The sequence below is a fragment of the Triturus cristatus genome, chromosome 7 (assembly GCF_964204655.1).
Source record: "Triturus cristatus chromosome 7, aTriCri1.1, whole genome shotgun sequence".
Taxonomy (NCBI): Eukaryota; Metazoa; Chordata; class Amphibia; order Caudata; family Salamandridae; genus Triturus; species Triturus cristatus.
Window position 1 is genome coordinate 1,782,342,066 of NC_140590.1, and position 22,399 is coordinate 1,782,364,464.

At 40.3% G+C, this 22,399-nt stretch overlaps 1 protein-coding gene across 1 annotated transcript in view; it reads right to left on the minus strand.

Annotated features, from left to right (window-relative positions):
• Positions 1–22,399, minus strand: part of LOC146813101 (putative DBH-like monooxygenase protein 2) — a 138,608-nt gene that overhangs the window by 16,827 nt on the left and 99,382 nt on the right. Inside the window, exons 9-11 of the mRNA XM_085620075.1 lie at positions 21,394–21,490; positions 6,483–6,542; positions 717–847 (exon numbers count right to left, since the gene is read on the minus strand). Coding sequence (XP_085476201.1) covers positions 717–847; positions 6,483–6,542; positions 21,394–21,490 — 288 coding nt within the window. The remainder of the gene's footprint in view (positions 1–716; positions 848–6,482; positions 6,543–21,393; positions 21,491–22,399) is intronic.

The following is a 22,399-nucleotide window of genomic DNA, read 5'->3' on the forward strand; positions in this document are numbered from 1 at the left end:
GAATCAGGGGTGCAACAGGGTGTCAATGTGACACCCTGCCACCCTTGATTGAGCTCCCCCCATTACCGAATCGGTATTTACCGATTCGGTAATGGTAACTGGCTTCCCATTGATTCCTATGGGCCTCCTGGCCCATAGGAATCAATGAGATACAGGTTACCATTACCGAATCAGTAAATACCGATTCTAAAATACCGACACTTACCGAATCGGTATTTTGTTACCTACATTGCATTTACCGATTCTAAAATACCGAAATCGGTAAAATTCGGTATTTTAGAATCGGTAAATGTAATTTACCTACATATGGCCCATAGTCTTGTGTTTGACATGTATTTAACTTCTTAACATTTCCAGAATCACTTTGTTCACTTATCTTCTGTATGTGCTCAACAAAAACAGTGTGTGGGTAATTGTGGGCCTGGTCCTTAAAAAGTGTTATTAGTTGAATTGGTTTGCAAAACCAATAGGTATCACTTTCATGTGCAATGGTATGCGAGCAGAATTTGCATCTGTCTATTTTTCCATGTGCCATCACATTCAAGTAGGGCCTATTGTCTTTGCCAGAGCTTGTTTAAAATGTAACTGCAGAACAGCAGGTCTCTGAGTTGGCGAATCACCTCTTAGAACAAGGAGCACCACAGGAAGTTTTGGAATCATTAACAATAACTCATTTGTTTTTTTTAGATCATTACAAGATGGCAACACAAACATACCTGAGTATATCTGGGCCAACCAATGACGAGACATTGGAGTAATCCAGGGAGCTCAAGCACTGAGAGATGTTATTGCTGGGATAGTAGAGAAGCAATGCAAGACACATCTCATCAGTTGAGGCAAAACCACCCTGAAGTAAGACAAAACATGTCAAAACAAGTAAATCAGGTGTAGCTGTTACAGTACATTACATAGATGATATAACTCTTAATTCTGACAAAAAGTGATAGCATCCAGTCTTGAGAATTGAAGGTCCATTCCTACGACATGGTTTCTTGTAACATCTGTCTCTGCAACACAAGAGTGCCAACATGGGCTCGGGAAAGACAAAATTGTCCCTTCTACTTCAGAAGTCCACACAACACCTGACAGCAAAGTTCTATTGCTATAACTTTAGATCAAAGGGCACATGAAGCTCTCGCTGAACTAAACTAAGAAAGCCATCTCTGCAGGAAGCCTTGTAGATCTACAGATGGATCTACAAATTCTACCCGGTTTCATCTGTAATTGGTGCACAGAGATCGCCGATGCAACCTGTGCTTTACAGAACCGGCTTATGTCTGGAGTTACAAAATGGGAACTCCAGTGCGGACAGGGTGTGACCCTCTGTTCTCAGGAGTGTCAAAGAACAGAGCTCCTAAGAAAAGGTCATTTAGCAGGTGTCTGTAAAAGAAAAGTGGCGATGCGAATCAAATCCATTCACTAAGATGAGAAAAGGTAATCTGCTCCACCTTCACCTTTTGATTCTTTTCCCTCCTTCTGGTGTGCAGTTTCAAGTTGTGTTTGGCTTGTTATAGAATACACCTGGTGAGGCATCACCTGCACACCTCTACTGAAGAATCCTGGTCTGTTTTGGATGAGATGTGGCTTAGCAACGAATAGTCCAGGAGACCTGGGTTAATTTCTAAGCTCTGCCTTCGAATACCAGTTATGGTATGTGATGTTTATATGATTGCATGTGCTACATAAATTCCACCCCACATTGCAGAATGTTGCAATCCAGGTTCCTTTATTGGGGCCACTACTAAGACAATTTCGAAAGAAATGGGGCAAAACCAAACTTTCCACTTAAAATTAGTGCTCCCTGGGTCTTGCAGATCAATCTGAAGGGAACTCCTAGTTCTTCCAGGACTGCCACAGTCTTCAGAAGCATTCTTTCTTGGAATCAGCACATCATGGATTAGTCCATAAAATATATTTGCCAGAAAGCAAAACCCAATTACAACTGAAGGTCTCATTGCAGAAGAGCAGCTAACCTTGTGGTGTTATTTTATTTTCCGGCAGACAGGATTATGTGTCAACAGTGCTTCCATACAGTGGCGGTCCTTTGAAATATATGTGCTGCTTGAATATTTCATGGTGCTCATATATTCCAGGAAACTGCTAATAATGGGATTATCAAATGAATCAAACAACCTACAGGCATCAAAGAGTTTCAGTCCAAATAAGAAAAGGATATTCAGTGTGCAACAGATTTTGCTGGGCTTACTATTATTCTTGTGCTTGCTCAAAGTGTCACGGCTACTGACTGCTATAGATTTCACTTTCGGGCACCAGTTCATACCTCTGTTACAGATAATGTCATGATCCGAGGCTACCCATCATCCTTTTACAACCAATACAGCAATTTAGTCTGTCCATTTTGCCACAGTGCCACAGCATGCACTTATTACGGTTTAAAAGAATGACAGAGGACCACATCTGGATGGCTTACAGGCAGAGGGTAACAGACAGACATGGGGACAGCTAGACTGAATATGCTGAGTGCATTTGAAATACATACTTATGTGCACTCAGAGGAGCAATCAGCAGTGAAATATTGATGGCCTGCAATGCTGGACATAGGGTTATAAGCAACTCACAGATAGCACTATTTTTTGAGCTATTGCAAACTACATTGCCAAAGCATCACCTCCATTTCTCCTTCTATAATGCAATCACATTGTTCATTCTTTCACCACCTCAACCTCATTCCATGTCTGACCCCCACTGCTGCCTCTTATCTCCTTCTCTTCTACTCACCTCCAGCTCATTCTGTCATTCTTCTCACTTTTTACCTTTTCCCCCTTGACCTGTTACACTTCACTCTTTTCCTTAAAGTTTTCATTTTAACTCCACCTTCACCTCCTATTGCACCTAAGGGTGGGCAGAGCTCCCAGAGTTACATAAAAATTCAGTGAGATTACATAGATTTCCACGAGTGGGCGGAATTCGGTAAGTTGCGCTACACACTGATCTGTGCTACAAAATCAGTGTGACCGGCGATAGGCAGAGAGCACCGGTTCTTTGCTGCTCAAGTAGATTTTCTACTTGAACCATCAGCTTCTCTAGCGACAGCCCGTGTTGAAAAAATCTCACCAGGATGCTGTTTTCAACCAAAAATCATGCTAGGGGACGCAAATTCACACGTACTTGACAACTTACCGTTGGCAAGCCGCATGCAAGAAAAAACTGCCACATGGCTATTGACGGAGTTGTACGGAACTCCGCATTACAACTGTAACAGAGTGAGCAAAACTCAGCAAACTCCACCATTGGAGTAGAATTTATTGCCCACTCCAAATTGCATGCAATACATTCACATACACAATACATTCATATGAATATACATACTTCTTCCAATTTACCAGTTACCTGCAACTAAAATTTGCACACCTCTTACCCATGGTTTACATCTTCCCAGCAAATATGCTGTACTCATTCTCTCAACTCTCTCGGTCTCAGTCTAGCCTTTATTTCTCCCAGTTTCCCTCCCATCTCCACCGCCGTCATCTTCACTCATTTTCCTCTCACCTGCATATAATGAATTCTCTCAGCTACATCCCATCTGCATTTTAACCACTTAGTATCACTAGTCATCCTTTTTCTTTCTCTCACATTCATCACTCAATGCTACTCTCACCTCAAAGTACCACTTCTCAAATTGTTTTACTATCAACTTTCCCCCCTGCCTCCACATGTACATTCAATAATCTCATCTTTTCTAGTTTGTCTCACTTCTACTATCCATATTGAGGTGTACCCCCTGACTGCGCCCTTTCTAATGTGTTCCTATTTTGACCCTTTTTCCACATGCTTTCTGTCTTGTATCTCTGTTGCTGATCATGTTGTCCATTTTTTATTCATTTTGTTGGTGGTCTTTGCTACGGAGTCTGCTCTCCAGGGATTTTGCTTCTAGTGTTATCTAGCAATTGCTTGTGATTTCCCTCTTGCAGTCAACCTTGCAGGCCCAGTCTCTTGCCTGTTCCCGATTGTCTACCTGTCCTTTTCCTTATATATTTAGTCTTCAACTTTGCCCCTGCCTAACGGTTACACTTTCTAGTATGATTCTGCTTACCACGCCTTGCTACTTTGTGTGGTTCCTAGTGCTTGCCCTCCTCAGTTGGTTCTTTAGTTTTGCTCTTCTGTCTTGTTGGTCATGTGCTCGCATTTGTTCTGCCTACCTGTGCTGGTTTACTTAGAGCAGTTTTTTTGCTGCTCCCTGCCTTGTATTCTTGGCCTTTTAGTGTCTGGTAAAAATGCTGCTTGTCCACCTCTGTATATTGTATTCCATGTGTACAAGGGTTGGCTCCCAAGTTCCAGGAGATAATATCTCCCACATCCTTTGTCTTGTGTGGTCTGTAGTCAGGTAGTGTGCTATTGCCACTCACCTTGTAATCCCCTTCTTATTTCCAGGTGCATCCATATGGACTAGCCTCTTGTAGGTAAGCACAATCCTCATTTGTGCTCTAGTTTAGATACACAATTCTGCTGCAACCGTTCTGTAATCCAAGACTTGTGGTGTTGCGTATTGACTACTGCAACATGCTTTATCTAGGGCTCTAAGGGCAGGCTGAAAACGCTTCAAAGGGTGCAAAATGCTGCTGCCGATAGGCTCCTGAATATTCCAAGACGCTCGTCCATAGGCACAGCCTTTGTTAAGCTCCATTGGCTTCCCATCAAGGATAGAATCTCTTTTGAAGCACTGCTTCGTTGAGAGAATTGGTCCTCACCACCTCTTCCCCTGATCAAACGCGATCTTCCTAGTCGATGCCTCCGATCTTCAGGGAATGCCTGGACAGTGATTCCAAAAATACACAGAGTATATCTGGGAGGTAGTTCCTTTAGCTTTCTGGCTGCAAAACTCTGGAACTGGCTCACTCCGAGTCTAGGACTGGAACCTTCTGAAGTGCTATTTAGAAAACAAATGAAAACTGGTTCTTCGGACAATCCTTAGGTTATTAGTCAGTACTCGGTTGGTTTTCTACCAAGCTCTCAGATGGAATCCAGCACAGCAACACTCTGAATCGGAGTAACCAGGCGCTTTACAAAATTCTAACCTAGCATTACATGGGATTTGAAAGATTGGAAAGAATAATTTGCACAGGGACGCTGAGGTTCCATATTGCTCTAGGAGGTTGGTCTTACCTGTGTACAACCCTAACGGTACCCCGGTGTGTTTATCCAGTTGTTGGTTCCTTTCCCTGTTTGTACACATTAGGAATGCCCAGCCTTTCCTGTTCTGTTCCTTATTCTATTGTGCCTGCTCTTTCCTGATGTGCCACATTGCCCGCTTCTCTGCATTGGTAAACCACCTCTGCTTCATGGTTTAATATTTCATGACGTTAAAGCATGCTCCTTCCTAGCCCCATGCCATATGGGAAATGGGTTAGTACAGTTTAATGAATTGATGATTCCTATAGAGGAGATGCACGTCTTGTGTCATAAAAGTCTAGCTTGAAGCAAACCAGCAAAGTTTCAATATGGAAATATGTTTGCAATCATTATGCTATCACAAACAACTGCGCCATCTAATAGTGCCCCTTCGAATTCAAAAACGTATCTGCTAAAGGTATTGCCTTTTGCTGCTGCTCACAAAGAAGTGACTTCGAAAATAGCATTCATGGAATTTGTTACTAATTGAATAAAATAATGCTGCTTATTAAATTCCTTACAATATGTTTCAAGCAAGTTCCTTCTTTAGCGAGCACCATGGATAATAGGAAAGCCGGGCGTGAAAACATGAATATTTCATGCTTAATGTATTGCTTGAGGTGACTCTTTAAAAACTAAAATCACCGCCCTTTTATGAAGTGGGAAAAAAGAAATTAACGTTGTGGACAACAAAAGAGCAGTGTTTATTTTTTAAATACCGAAAGGAGTTTTAATAGAATCAGTCCATTCTCATTTTAAGGATATTTCAATATCCTTAGCACAAACACAGCTTATAAATTGCATGATAATATAAATAATGCATATTTTCTTCTGATACTTCATGTATATTTCTTGCCAGGTGATGCTAGGCATACAATGCCTAAGCCAAGATGCTTGAAATATGAGCTTAAAAACATTAGATCATGCTAAGTGAGAAAGAATAATGTAAGTGGTCAGGAGTGCAGGAAGCAGAGCTGAGTGTGCCTTGTCACCAGGTCTCTGAAAGAGAAGAGAATCATTCCTCATGCATGGGTGGCCTTGCTGGTAATCAAACAAATCAAGATGTCTCATTTCACAAGTGGAGCGAAGGGTGCTATAGTGGCGTTTTCTTATGAGGGTGTGCATGATTGGGGAATATTTGTGGTACACAGAGCTTAGAAACACGGCTTGTTTTGGTTCCACATGGACTGTGTCCCAAGTCATTAAGCGTCTCTTCTTTACTCTGTTTCTGTTAAGGGCCTGCAGGATAAGTGGGGATGGTACAGTTGTTGAAGCAGGCGAACAGCTTGAAGTACCCCTTGCATACAATTTGATAAGCTTTAATCATGGCACCATTTTAAAAATCAACTTACCAATGTTACAGCGGTACGCTTTAGTGTATTGTAGGTGCACACAGTCTGCAACTCGTCGCCCTGTAATGGAACACAAAGGATATTGCTTATTATTGTCACACTAGCCCTACCTTTTGGAGCAGTCTATAAACACGTGTTTTGTGTTGGTATTTATATAGTTTAACTAATATGCCTGTTGAATGGCAGTCTACACATCAAAAAAAGGGACTGAGTACTGGTCCTGTGAAGAGGTAGGAAATCATTCAGGATTGTGTACAATGAGGTGTGAGGAGGTGTATGTTTCAAGGTTTCCCTTTCTGTACATGATCATTGCAATACAAAGTCAAGAAGATCAATAATGATCCAGGAACATGGGGATGCCAGCCTAACGCTTTTCAAGGATTACAGTCGGGGCACACCACTTGGGTTCTCTGTGGTGTGCTCCTGCAAAAGATGCACCCAGTGCAGACAACCATTATCCACATTCCACAATAAAAAGGTTTGTCTTAAGACCTTTGCCAGCTACACAGAGCTGCATTTTCCCTGATGCCCTGTGCTTCTATGCATGTGTCACCTTACCCCCAAAAGCCACTCTAACAGCAGGTGCATTCAAACACTGCAGTGATGACTCCTGCTACCCGGACAGTATTTACCCAGGGGCCAGCCTAGACTGCTTTAGGTAGGGGATCCTCCATGCCCTCATCCCAATGCCACCATGGGAGGAACACTGCCACTTCCTAGGGGGGCAACAGTGAGCGTGTCTCCCAAGATCTTCAACACTATAGTCTTTACTTGTGTGTGGCCACAGTATCATGCAATGAGGGAGAGCAGATGGTACACTCTGCAGGATCTCGTTTTGCTCCCATAATATAGGTATCATGGAAGGATATACATTCAGAGCACATTATTTCCCTCAGCTGCTATACATATTTTTATAAAAACTCTTGCCCTGATGGCGATATATGACAATGCATTCCGAACCTCAATTCATTTCATGGGATTCTCTTCAGGGCTGTGGCTGGATTCTGTTTATAAGTCTGAGAATCTCTTCAAAGATGCGGGTAGCCCGGTTTAATGTGGAAAAAGCTTAAAGTTTAAGAATGGCAGGTTTTATTGCTTTATGCACACTAGGGCCGCCATAAATTCTGTTCTATCTGCTTTAACCCCTTCGACGCTCATGACGGAACGGTTCCGTCATGAGCGTCGGTTGAGCTGTGCTCATGACGGAACCGTTCCGTCATGACCACGCCCGCGCAGGTAACGTTCAGCACCGCGGGGGAATCCGCCCCGCATGGAAGGGGTTAAGTAGCAGCGTTAAGTTGATGCTCTGTTTAATAGGTGCTACTATGTCATTTTGTATTTGATTGCCGGTGGACACATGGAGATTTTTATTTTTCTGCTGTCAACTACGGCCGTATACTGTGAATCCTGCTTCCAGTGGCAGTATGGAATTACTCAGGGCTACGGCGCCATATAGTACTTTCCAATAACGGCGGGGGTATACAAGTTATTTATGTTTCACTTCTCAAGCAGCCATCAATCAACCTCTCCAGCTAAACAGTCAAAAAGTGGCATGCAGTGTAGTAGAATGTTGTAGCGTGGAGTTGAATAGAGTACAGTAGTGTATGAAACAGTGGAGCTGGGTAGAGTGGATTGTTATGTAGTAGCCTAAAGTGAGGTAAAGTCTTGTACAGTGGAGTTAATGGAGCAACATAACCGTGTGAATGAAAGTACAATAGAGTATTGGTGTGTTGAGTACAGAGGAGTGGAGTGTACTGGTGTAGCTTAGGTAGTAAAGTGCTATAAATTTGAGTAGGGGTCTCGAACAGTAGAGTGGATTGTTGGGTCATACAGAAAAGTGTGGTATAGTGGAATAGAGCATTGTACATTGAAGCGTACAGGTATAGAGTGGAGTATAGAGTTGGACAGGTGAGTAGAGTAGAATGTTTTAGAGTGGCTTTTCAAAGAGTGGAGTTATAGAAGGCGGTGGTGTGTATCATACAATGGAGTAGCGTAAAGTGGAGCGGCATTCACTGTAGTGGCATAGAGTGGATTACTGTAAAGTGGAGTAGCATACAGTGGAATCAAGTACAGTGGAGTGTGGTATTGTGGAGTAGTATAGAGTGGAACAGCATAGAGTGGATTAGCATAGGAGTGGGGTTGCATACATAGAAATGCTGTAGCGTAGAATCAAGCAAACGCTTATAAATTGAAGTGGCGTCTCATAAATAGAGAGCAGTGCTGTGTCATACAGTGTTGGAAACTGTCAGAGTGGAGTAGAGTGTTGCACAATAGAGTGTGCATGCAAGTTTGGACAATGTAGAGTACAGGAATAGTGTTGTAGAGTGCAGCTGAGTTTTGTAGAGTGGAGCTATAGGGAGTCGAGGAGAGTACATTGACGTGGCGTACAATGGAATAGTGTGGAGTGGCATAAAGTGGGATAGCGTACTCTGGAGTGGCATTCAGTGGGGTGGCGTAAACTATTAGTGAATAGTGCAGTAGCAAACATTGGAGTGGTGTATGGTGAAGTGGTTTAGACTGGAGTAGAGTAATGTGGGGTAAAGTGTGATAGCACACTGGAGTTGTGTACAGGTGTGTGGGGCTAGAGTGGAATACCATACAGTAGCAGGGTAAAGATTTAAGTTGCATACAATGAAATAGCATAGCATATAGTGGTGCACAGAGGAATAGCATAGAGTGGAGTATGGTGGAGAGGCGTAAAATAGAATTGTGTACCATGGAATAGCAGAGGGTAGAATAGTGTAAGCTGGATTGGTGTACAGTGAAGTAGTGTACAGTGGAGGGGATTAAAGTGAAATAGGATATAGTGTAGTGGCATTAAATGCAGTAGCATAGAATGGAGTGGCATAGAGTGGAGTGGTGTACACTGGAGTGTTACATAAAGGAGTAGCATACAGTAGAATATTGTACAGTAGGGTGGATAGACTGGAATAGCATATTAGCATACAGTGCAGTGGCGTAAAGTGTAGTGTAGACTGGCGTGACATATGCTTGAATGGGGTGTAGTAATAGCGTGGAGTGGCATACAGGTAAATGCTGTATACTGAAGCATAGAGTGGGGTTGCACACAAGGTAATAGCATAGACAGGACTGGTATAGATTGGAGTTGTGTACAGTGCAATAGCAGACAGTGGAGTGGTGTAGAGCAGAGTGTAGTACAGTGGAGAGGCATAGTGTGTTTAGTGGAGTAGCATACAGTGTAGTGGCGTATAATGCAGTGGTGTAGACTGGAGTGATATTCAGCAGTATGGGGAAGAGTATTAACATACAGTGGAGTGCCATACTGTGGATTGACGTACACTGAAGAGGTGTAGAGTTCAGTTGAATACAGTGCAACACCTTAGAGTGGGTTGGCCTAGAGTGGAGTTGTGTACAGTGTAACAGTGTAGTGGCATACAGTGGAGTGATATAAAGTTAGTGTACACTGGGGTAGCGGGCAGGGGAGTCGCGTTTAATGGAGTTGTGTAGACTCGGGTGGCATACAGTGGGCTGGGGTAGAGTGTAACAGCATACAGTGGAGTGTTGTATATTGGAGTGGGGTCCAATCAAATAGCATAGAATAAAGTGGTATGGAGTATCATACACTGGAGTGGCATAGAGTGGAGTAGGGTCGAGTGGCACACAATGGAATAGCATAGAGTAAATTGGCATACAGTGGAATGGAATAGCATATAGTAGAGTAGCGTGTAGCATAGTGGCATACAGGGAATGGTGTACCCTGAAGAGTAGACTGGAGTTGCATACAGTGTAACAGCATAGGGTGGACTAGTCGAGAGTGGAGCTGTGAACAGTGTAAAAGGGTAGAGTGGAGTGGTGTAGAACAGAGTTGTACAGTGAAGTGGCGAAGAGTGAACTAGTGTATAGCAGAGTGGTGTGGAGTGGCGTATAATGGAGTGGTGTAGGCTCGAGTGGCAGTCAGTGGCATGGGGTAGAGTGTAATAGCTTTCAGTTGAGTGGCGTATATTGAAGTTGGGTCCAATTGAATAACAGAATGAATAGGAGTGCCATACAGAGGAGTATCGTACAGTGGAGTGGTGTAGAGTGGAATAACACAGTGGAGTGTTGCAGAGTGGAGTGCAGTGGAGTGGGGTACAGTTTAATGGTGTAGAGTGGAATAGTAGATCGTGTAGTAGCATCCAGTGAAGTCTGGTATTGTGGAGAGGCATAGAATGGAGTGGCTTAGGGTGGAATAGCATAGTGGAGTGTCTAAAGTGGCATGGCGTAGAGTGGAATAGCATATAGTTAAGTAGCATCCAGTGGAGTCTCGTTCTGTGGAGAGGCAGAGAATAGACTGGTTTAGAGTGGAATAGTATATAGTGGAGCGACTACAGAACGGGACTTCTGGATATAAGTGAAATTTAGCAGATGTGTAGATTATGGTGTGCAGAGTAATGTGAAGAAGCATATTCCACTGCCTTGCAATATCCCAGATTATCCAATTAATGCAGGGCCATGCATGGTAGTTTTGGATTATTTTGATAATCTGACTTATGTATTACATTGCCAATGGGCTCTTTAGTTATCGAGTCCCTATATAGTAACATCACCCAGCTGGTAGCACTCACCGCTGTGGAGTGGTTCATTCTGACCTGCTCCATTGACTGATGTACCCTTCATTATAGACTTACTTACCATTGTACTTGATGAGAACACCTTTGAATTTAATGGAGACTTATTCAAGCAGATTAAAGGCGTCAGCATGGGGGCATCTTGTGCCCCCACGGTGGTGAATATTTACATGGCATACTTTGAATATATGAATATATATCTAATGAGGTTGCCCCTTTCTATGAGTCCGTAAATCACTGGTCGCGATACATTGCTATCTGGTTTATTTGTAAAGAGGATTCTTGTGAATGGATCAATCTGACACTAATTTGCGCTTTACAGCCAATATTGGAGATTGCAGTATAGTGTTCTTAGACATTGAAATAAAAGATGTAGATTCCACACTAGAGGTAGACCTCTATACAAAACCAACTGCTAGAAATACATTGCATTTTTCTAGCTATCACCCAGAGTGCCAGAATGTAAGTATCCCCATGGGACAGTTTTTACTTCTGCGACACAATTGCACCATTGTACAGGATTTTGATCTTCGTGCAATAGTCATGAAACTAAAATTCTTGGATGGCGGTTATCCCAGAAGACTGATGAGAAGCATACAAAAGGGCTCGCTTCTATGACCGTGATCATTTATTGCGGATTAACACCAAGAAGGAACCACCAAAATTGGTGTGTTACTAGGCATTCTACCTTCAATGAAAAAATTAGGCAAACTATCAGTGCCCAGTGGCACATATTGAATGCTAATGCCGAACCCAACATGGTACTCCCTCGCCCTATGTTTGCTCACAAACGGAATACTAATTTGAAAGATCTCAAGGTTCATTCCGGAATCAAAACTAAACTCTTATACAAAAAGCTATAGGTCGTAGTTTTCCCATCACGGGCAAACATAAATGTGCCCACTGTAAAGCCTGTAATGGAGCCATTGTTGCAGACAAATACATCGATCAACAAAAATAAATAACACAAAGGTTTTACGAACTGCAAAACGGATAATGTAGTTTATCTATTACTTTGTCCCTGTAACAAGGGTTATGTTTGAGACCTCGCGACAATTCTCTATACGTTTAACAGAACATAGGTCAGCTATCAAGACAAATAAAATGTTGGCACCCCTAGGGTTACAAGGAGCACAACCACAAAGAAGATGATACATTGGTTAAATTGATAAAATTGACTGTAAAACTGAGCTAGATTCTGAATCAGTTAGGAAGCGTAGAGAATTGTATTGGATTTTCTCTTTAGATACACATTCACGGCTTAAACTCAGAAATTCCATGGGATCAGGTGCTACGGTATAACAATTAACTGTACCGTGCAGTTCTTATGCAGTAGGTACTGTTTTCTCCTATGATCACATTTCTGCAACACAGCTCAGATTGTATCATAATCTGTAGTCGTGATGTTTAATACTTTGGTTTGATTCATTTCTTTTGAGCACTTCATCCTCTATTGTATTAGATGTGAAATCTTTGGGCTCTTCCGGTATGTTAATCATATTTATGTGCGGTTAATTGCATTATGGAGGAGCTATTCTAGTTATAAGCCAGTTCCAATATGGCCGCTGCGATGACAATGCGTTTGAGGTACTGTCATGCAGCGGTCTATACCAGCTGACAGTCATGTGATCCACCGGCTTGTCGGTTTCAAATGCAGTGTGGACGTTTCATTCTTTTAGCCGCTATCAGCCTTGGCGGACCATTCCGCACTCATGGGCTTTGTGATTGTGGCGTTGCCTGCACCATATTGTTTCTTTATCGGTAAGTCGAGTTTAGTGGAACAGCGGAATTATAGGCCCGTTGAGGCACTTCGTATTCATTAGGATACTACTTCTCTTTTTTATTAATGTGATCTGCAGCATGTAAATGGTAGTCGTGTAGACCCCAAATTTAATAATGTCTTTAGTATCCCGTACTTTCTACGATGCTTACGCGATAATCTGCATTTATAGGGCTGCTTCCCTCTATGCGAATATAATTGGCAGCCCATACATATGCGCTGCTTGTCATTTAATTTCACTTAAAATGATTGTAGCATTTTGTATGTTCGAACATGCTTGCACTGTCTATATTAATTCAAGGTAAATATGCTTATGTTTAGCAATGGGCGCGAACATGCTTGCTCAGTCCATATTCATCTAATCCATAGCTTGTGCTTAGTAATAGGCTGGATTCAAAATATTCAAAGTACTTCACTATTGGTGCAATTCTATGCCTTAGCTGATGCACTGCTTTAAGACATGGCGGTTATGTTATCAGCCATTATCTACCGACGTTTTTGCCATCTATTTGAATAATTAAAGAGCAAAACAAGCTCCATATAGTGTAACTTGGTCACCTTCCTTCGTGGCAAGTTAGATACACATTAAGAATCTCACTTTGTTGGTTCCAATTATGCATATTTTAAGACATCACGCCAACGATAATGAATGCATACATTTTAAGCAGGTATCACATTATAGTACATCTATGGTCTATTATACTATACAGAGACTTCGAAAAGGTCTTTCGTAATGCAACATGGGTTGTGGCACTGTATGGATTAGCAGCTCATCTATTGGATTAAGACCGTGTTTCACCAGGTATTTACCTTTTCTCTATGGCTATTGGTCTCAATGTTGGATCATTTTACTGTTGTCCACAATATGTATTAGTTTTTTTTTGTTATTTTTTCCTTTGACAGCACGCTGTTAGAGAAGCAGATTTTGAGAAGGATCATGAATTATATAATCGCTCTAGTCATCATATCAATGAGGTAGTGTTAACATTTATCTATGGTATCTTCGATCACCTTTTTGTACCATAATAGGTAGTGAGCTTGCTCATGTATGTTCGATTATTCATGCTTACATTTGTTTTTCCCCCCCCCCCCCCTTTTCCTACTTTGCTGCTGCACCAATTTGATATATACAGTTTTGAATATTTACTATACCGAGAAATATCTGGAATCCAATTTGGGTTGACCGATACCTTGATAAATCTGACACTGGCTGCAAGACTGGTAAGCCACTGCACTTTTTCTAATGTAATAGCTATGTGTCCCCTGCTGTCTCTTTACAACAGATGAATAGACTATTTAGACATCCAATTTAGTGCTACCTATACTACGAGTATTGCATAACCAGTTTATTTGCAGGATTTGTTTTTATCTGCAAGTTAGATTATAAGCTGTGACGTATACCCATTACAAGTGGGCTAAATCATCAGTTCATAAACGCTTACTGGTAAGTTTGCCCACTATTGAAACCACATAAGTATATAATGTCGAGGTTTTGCATTTTTTACAAGACTACCTATGCAAGATAGTCATGTTTTGTATTTGCTACATTATCACCACTTAGGACATATCTAGCCCTGTATTCAGCATATAGAGGGGACTTTGCAGCAGGATTTGAGTTCTTCCAGTTTTCTCTTTTAATCTTTTTTCTTTTATCTTATTCTATACGGTTTGTTCACCTATTTAGTTTTATAGCAAAGCACCTACAACTTTTTCCCAATTCTGTAATTTTAACTTCTCTCTATAAGGCTTCTACATATATAAAATAGATGTGAAGGCAACATTGTTCTAATGTTTAATGATGAATATATAAAAAATGTTTTGTAAATGGTAGTGACACTAATTGTATTAAAATATAAGGTTATGATATCCAACTGTCTTTGCAGAACATACTATTTGGAGTTGGAACTCATAAGGAAGGCAGCAGTCTGCCGAAACGCGCGTTGAGACAACTTGGAAACCACCCGAAAATCATGTTCAAATGAAATCCTTATTTTATCCTGTATAGCATGTCAATGATTTGCATTACGATCAAGGGAACTCAATTTTGAGATATCAACTTAAAAGTATGGATGCATGAAGGATGATTGCAGTTAGTATGTTTGATAAATCAAAGCTCTTTGTAGATTTATAAAAGTCATTTATGAATTTTTATATTACCATATATAACAAAATGAATGTTTGTATTTTTCTAAATATTAGTGTCACTACCTTCATTTGACATGTTCGGATTTCTTTATAAAGTTGAAGTTGCCCTAGATTATTTACAGTTTACATTGCCCATGTGACATCATGAGTGACGCAAAGGCACTGCAGTCTTTTAATACAGCTAGGTCGAAGATAGAGTTTGGGCTTTCGTATACCGTTATAATTTTGCAGTGTATTGTGGTATGTGGTAATGACAAGTATATAATTGGTAATGGCTGGGTTTTTTTAGAATGAAAAGGCAGCCATATTGTTTACAACACTTTAGTTGTGTTCAGTATTAGGGCCATAGATCTAGGTAAGCAGTTGGTCCGTACCCAATACCACTTTATAAAGTGGTAATAGGTAGAGAAATGCATCTATTTTTAAATACATTTACAGCCATATAGTATCACAAAAGTTTGTGAAATTCTGCAAAAGTATCACTGTAACAGACATCACCAAGTTTGAATATTTTATAACTTTAAAAAAAGAATTACTCTACATAACTGCAGTACCCGGAAAGCATAATGCCTGCACCAGAATGTATAATTCTACCAGTTTTCATGTAAATCCATTCAGATGTCAAATACAATAGTCTATGGAAAATAACAGGCGGAAAAATGTATTTTAGGATCCTCTTGACGATTCACCACAAATATGTACATCTAAAAATGTATAAAATGCTATTGTTGTGCAAAGGTTTGTGGTGAATCATCAAAAGGGGGGAGTTATGAGGCAGATAATATCCGACAAATTCTATCTTTGGCAATACTAACTATAATTTGAGTGGCAATCTGATTTAATGTGATTTCTTTATTTTTATCCACTGTATTTGATATGCATTTGTTTACATAATCATGTGACCATAAATGTGTTTAAATTTCAGAATTACTACATGAACTAAATGTAAGTAGTTGAGTATATGTTTTGGGTTTCCTTGCTACTTTTTGTAGGATTGTGTTACTATAGAAACCCAAACTGAATGAAAGTCAATCATTTTTATAAAAATTGATTTTATTTTTCTAGTAGGAAATAATTGGGCCATCCAAATAGTGGTTTGTGTGGCTCACTGCTAGGGTAATTTTCCTTTTTGTTGCAGAGGGGTGCATAAGAGAAGATTGGTGTGATTTTGTTGAGCCACTTCTATTTTGTGAGCATGCAAAGAAATATTACTTCGATTAATATGAATTCTTTGTTATGTCTTTGTTTATAGATTTCCATTAGGATGTGATCATAAATGGGTCTTTCAGTCGCTCATGTAGTAAATTTGAAACTTTACATATGCAGTTTAGTTTACGTTTTGGGCTTCCTTGCTACTTTTAGTAGCATTGTTCTGCAAGATCTCAATTAGTTGAAAAACCTTACAGTCTATAGCTCAGTTTTTCCTCACTCGCCCACTTACGATGGCGAGCCACTCAAGAAAAAAACTCCACCCTGTGGTGGTTTGTGAAGCTTTTGCCAAATTAAGACTGACATGGGCAAAACTCCATAAACTCTGCTGACAGAGCATAGTTTACCGCCCTCCCCTAGTGTAAAGATCGAGATAGATCCCAAGAGGGTTGAGGATCATGTTATTGATATGGAGGACGATTTAACAGAGGAGTGGTGTGATAACAGGAGTGTTCAATGAAATTGATGAGAACCCCAATAAAACACAGAAGGAAAATTAATTTGCAGACCACAAAGATTAGTTGTGAGCAAGGAGTTGGATAAATACAAGGATCTCATTGTTAATGGAAAAATTATTACAGTGCCAATGAGGAAATCATGGCGCGCAAAGCAAGAAAATTTACCAGGGACACACTAGATTACCAGTATGGCGGTATGTACACATTCACACAAAAAAAAGCTAGTTTGAGGGCGAAAGAATTCGTGGGTGCTCGAATCAAGAATAATCAACGTGAGACTGAACGGCGTCCAGAAGCCGGATCAAGAGCAGACGAAGCCTCAAGTGATGAGATCAATTCTCACAGGGAGCTGCGACTGAGGATGGCCATGTGACAAGGCGTGCGGGGCAAAGTGCAACAGATTTACAAAAAAATTAACTTTAGAACAAGGAGTAAGAGGACGAGGAAAGAACAGAGCCCACAAACAGAATTAGCAGGATTAGATGAGACTGAGAAGCCTCATGTAATAATCCTCTCGTCAGTTGCGCTAAATGCCAGTCAGGAAAGTCTACTCCATCTGGGCCGGACCTTTTTTCCATCAGTACGACCTGATTTCACAGATTAGAGGATAGAGTTATACAAATACATTAGAAAACTGAAATTTCACAAATATCACCCGATGAAACCAAAGACAGGTGACTAAGGGCACCTCCTTCGCCCCCACATACACAAATTTGTTTATGGGACGGTGGGAGAAGGGGGTTGCCTGGGCCCAAGAGAAAGACCTTCACTGAGAAAATCACAATGCGGACTTGGTTTATAGATTATCTGTTTATCCTCTGGGAGGGCAGCGAGAGCAAACTAGATGCCTACTTTGAAAAATTGAACAATGAACTAAATTTGCAGTTCAAGAGCACTTGTAGCAGTTTCCACTGTGGTTTTCTGAATGTGGCATTGGAGGCATTTAATGATGAGCTTACTACGACAATCCATAGAAAACCAACAGTGACCAACTCCTTGTTACACTTAATAGTGGTCACCCGAATGCATTAAAGTGGGGCATCCCCTATAGTCAAACTTAAGGGCCAAGTGGGTATGTTTGTTCCACATAGTAGTTGTACAACAACGAGATGGACAATATGGTCAAGCGTTTCCTCAAAAGGTTACATCCAAAAAGTGTTTGAGAATGCTAGGAAAAGAGCTGGTGATAAAACAAGAGATCAATTTTTATACGCACTGAGTAAGTCTAAAAGAAAAATGCTATGAGATAAAGAGTATCTTTGGAACACAATGCTGTACAATTGAACATTGGGAGGATTCTCCTGAAGAATTGGCACATTTTAAAGGAGGACGATTTGAAAGACATTAGATATGGGCCCTCAAATAACTTCGAAAAAAGTGAGATCTCTGGGAGATATTCTGACCTCTAGTTATCTGAAAAAAAGAACCAAGAAATTAATATGGGAGGCTTTGTAAAATGTAACTCCTGTAAAGTATGTATATATGCCTCGAACTGTAGGAGTTAAGGGACGTTTGAAGAGCATGAAGTGAAAATCAGTGACTATATTACTTGGAATACAGATCATGTGATCTAGGTCCTCAAATGTGGGTGTGAAAAACTATAAGTGGGTAGCAACCTAAATAAGTTAAATCCGAGAACATTGCAGCATATTCAAGCTATAACGAATGGAAATAGAAGTTACCCAATGGCATGCCACTTTGAACAGTTTCACAATCTATCATTATCAACTTTTAGTTAATGCGGAATTTTGCATATTCAGGCCCACCCAAGGGTAGGAGATCGAGAAATAGAACTAAAGAATCAAGAATGACTGATACCATCAGTAGGAACAGATACCTTGGGTTCAAAATGCTATACTGAACTATATGCGCATTTATGATTGGGACATTGAATGAAATAATGCCTCAATCCCATGAATTCTGTAGAAGCTTTCCACTTTACCTTGGAGATGTATGATGTAAATGTTGCAAGTGTATGTGATATGATTTCATCTGGAGTACAAGGGAATTATGCACTAAATGTTTTTCATCTTGAGTAACATATCCCCTTGTACTACGTAGGAGAATTTAGTTGATGGGGACTTTATGCCTTACCTTTTATTCACTTTACATGCACCATGCACTTTTCAGATGACTGCATATGCAGTTTTTATGCATCTCCTTATACTACCAAGGAGATGTGTCAATGTGGGCTTTACAACCCGGTTTATATGCACTTTATTTGGCACCATGCATTTTTCAGGGGACTACATATGCCATTTTCATGCATTGGTTTTTACATTACTAATAATTGCATATTCCTTTCAATTAATTGGATGAAAGGCCCTATGTGCATTTGGTTATATTTCATTAATATTCACTATGAGCACTATGTACTTTCTAGTTGTATATATGTACCAGATTAAGTTATACATGTATGGGAAAACAAGGATCCTTAAAACCCAATGGTTTAATTGGTATGTTAGACAAGGTGCACCTTACACACAATATGCACTTTGATTTTATCAATTTCCATCAAATTTATTTAAATGGTAGGGTTTAACTAAATGCTCTTCTGACCCCTGAGAATATATCCTTGATAACATGATGTGGTCTGATATGTAATCTTCACACGTGAGACTGTTAATCAAGTTTCATCCATAATGAATGGACTGAGATGTAGCTCAGTGTGACTTTTTGCTTTCAAAGTTTAATTGGTTGTAGGATAATTAGGCATCTTTACACATTGCATTGGATACAACATTTTATAAAAAAGTTCTATCAAGAAAAGGTTTATAAAAATAGAATATGTTTAAGGAATCCTGCAGAGGTGTGTTAACCGAATTAATGGAAGCTAGTATTGGACATTCAAATTTCTGTAAGGTTGGAGCTGTAGTGTCCGAGGGTCATCTAAATGAAAAAATGATTGTTATAGTACCGCGATGACCGTGAGACCCATTTGAAACCACTTTTGGTATAATATATACACATTTAATGCATTTGCAGAAAATGTGTCACAGTATTTGTGAAACATCTGCCGATCATGAAACAAAGGAACAGTGTAATTTATTGACTTACATTCATCTAACAATTGTGTTTTTTTGAGTCCTTCCTCTAGGTCTGAAATCTCAGCTATTGAAATCCTAAAGGAACTACCCCTCGTACGAGGCATATGATTAAAACCAAGGAAGGTTGAAACGAGTCATGCTGAATCATGTGGATTACCGGCTGTGAATTAAACTGTTTTTACTTACCTTCTGAGTGGTTGGCTTGTACATCATGCAGTGAAGACGGTGTGAATTTGGATATGTGATTATATATCTCAAACAAGCGCGCCCTTTCACTTCCTTTCGGCGAGAAAAGAGCATGAACTCCACTTTAACCCCTTCAGTGCCCATGACGAGATAGTCTCGTCATGGAGCTCGGTTGCGCTGTGCCCATGACGAGACTATCTCATCATGAACCCCACCCACTAATACAACGCCCGGCACAGGAGGGGGAAAGGGCATGGCACACAAGGGGTTAAAGAGTTTGATTCCTTTATTCCTCAGTTTCCTGGTCATAACGCTTTTCGGTCACCGAGTGACCTTGATCACACATTGAAATGCTGTGCGGTATTCTTTTTTGTACAACCCCCCCTAATGTCATGTGACCACAACCAACATAGTGAAAAGACTCCATTATTCATCTGGTCACCATATGACTCAATATTGCCAACAGGTAATGTTCATAAGACTTCATATTAAAAATACATATTCAATTTTTCATCAATCTTCATTACAAACAAATGTTAAAATCAATAAAAAAAATAAATAGGTGAATATATACAAGATATGTATATCTTATTTATATTGTATGATCAGTTAAACTGAAGCCACCGGGTGGCTGTGTAGATTAGATCTACATCTACATCTCTATATAGACACACACACATTTACTGAAAAACAAAGTTTAATCTAACTTCATAGTTAATTTTGATAAAAAGATCAGTTCTTTTTTTAAACCTTAGAAATTTACTGAAAAAAAGAAAGGTTAAACTAACGTTATAATAGGTGAATTTGACAATAACATTAATGTTCTGAACTAAAAAATACACAGAAATTCACCTGCTTAGTTAGCACTAAATAGTACTTGCACCCCTGACATGCACTGTTTATGCCCTCCACATGACATCACAGGACATGTTTTATGACATCATTTATTACATCACTTCTTGAAGTTATGTTGGTCTACACATAACTAAAATAATGGGATGATCTAAAGTTTAAATTTTAAAATGAATTAAAGGCAAATAGTTAATGAGGCTTTACAAAACTAGATTATCAGACTCAGTGGTAGGTTTGATATTTTATATTTGAAAAGGCAAAACTTTGCCTACAATTTTACTATTCCACCAGAATGTGGAAAAATAAAGCAGGTATAATAGGCAAATTCCTCACTGGGAAATTTAGAGCGGAAGCAGATTAAAAATGCTACAACAGTCTTCTTAGGGAGACAAAGCTTCTTACCACAAGCGTTTTCACAGCACATTGATCCAAGCAGACAATAGATCGGTCTTTCGCAAGTTTAAGCAGTTGTTATAGTTTTAATTTGTATTGAAAGCACATGCAACAAAAATAAAAATAAAGGCTCTCAATAAAAATTTAAAAATCAAAATGATCACAGATGTGGCAGTTGCACTTGTAAATTTGCCTTGAACAACAAGCCTTCAGCTGGGCCATGCCTTTTTTTCATTCGGATTTGTGAAAGAATAGAATAAGTTATGGCCTTACCACTTTGATGACATTGATTGCAGGCAGGCATCGTGTTTCTTGTAGGTTGAAGTCATAGCTCATATCGCGGCTCACAAATCCTGTCTGTGTTCCATTCCTTAGAAAAAAAAAGTAAAGAGCTCTGTCATTTGAGTAACTTCACTATACGGTTTGGCTTGGATTTATTGAAGTGTTTATCCCTAGACTTACACATGGATGTAGAGTGCTACAACAGTGAATGACATTCGCAAATGAGCAGCGTTTTTACTATTTTAAAGCAGTCATCGGGCTCTCCTGTGCAAGGAAACCGTTTTTGTAAAACAGTGATAATGCTATATGTTATTAGGCATGCTGAATTCTGAATTGTTTTTCTATTGTATGATTTTAAACCTACAATACACTTAACTGAGTTTCAGTAAACCATGCCCTTAATTCTGAGGGACAGTTTTGGCATCCAGGGTCCCTAAAACAAAAGCCACACTGTCCCAGTCTATGCCAGGCACACCTTTCAAAGACTGTGCATGGTGCAGACCACCACAACAGTTCTCCCTATCATTATGACTGCGCTGCCCCCAGGGGAGCCACATGGTTGAGTCTACCCTGGGGATAGCGCATTCGGTGAACTATGCAAGGGCCTCCATGTTTCAAAATGCAGGCAACAGCACTTTGAGGGTGCAGAGATTCCCCTGCAGGCAGGTGCAGTGGGTGATCACATGCACTTGCGGGGGAAGCCTGGGGAGTCCATGGGACACCCTTTGACCACACTAGAGGGCTACCCTCAGGTAGCATACTAACAATGTGGCAACTCTGTGGCGCACTGGGCCTCCTAGTGGCATGTTCACCTATGTGTTCACATCCATATTAGGGTGAATAGCAAAGGCAAATTGATTCATTTGCATTGACCATGCCTACATGCAAACAAGGGAACTCCTTCTCCAGATAATACTGGCTCTACATGTATGCCATCACTGTCAGTATTACAGAAGGTACCTCGCATGCGTTTGTGGCCCTTTCTGTAATAGTATAA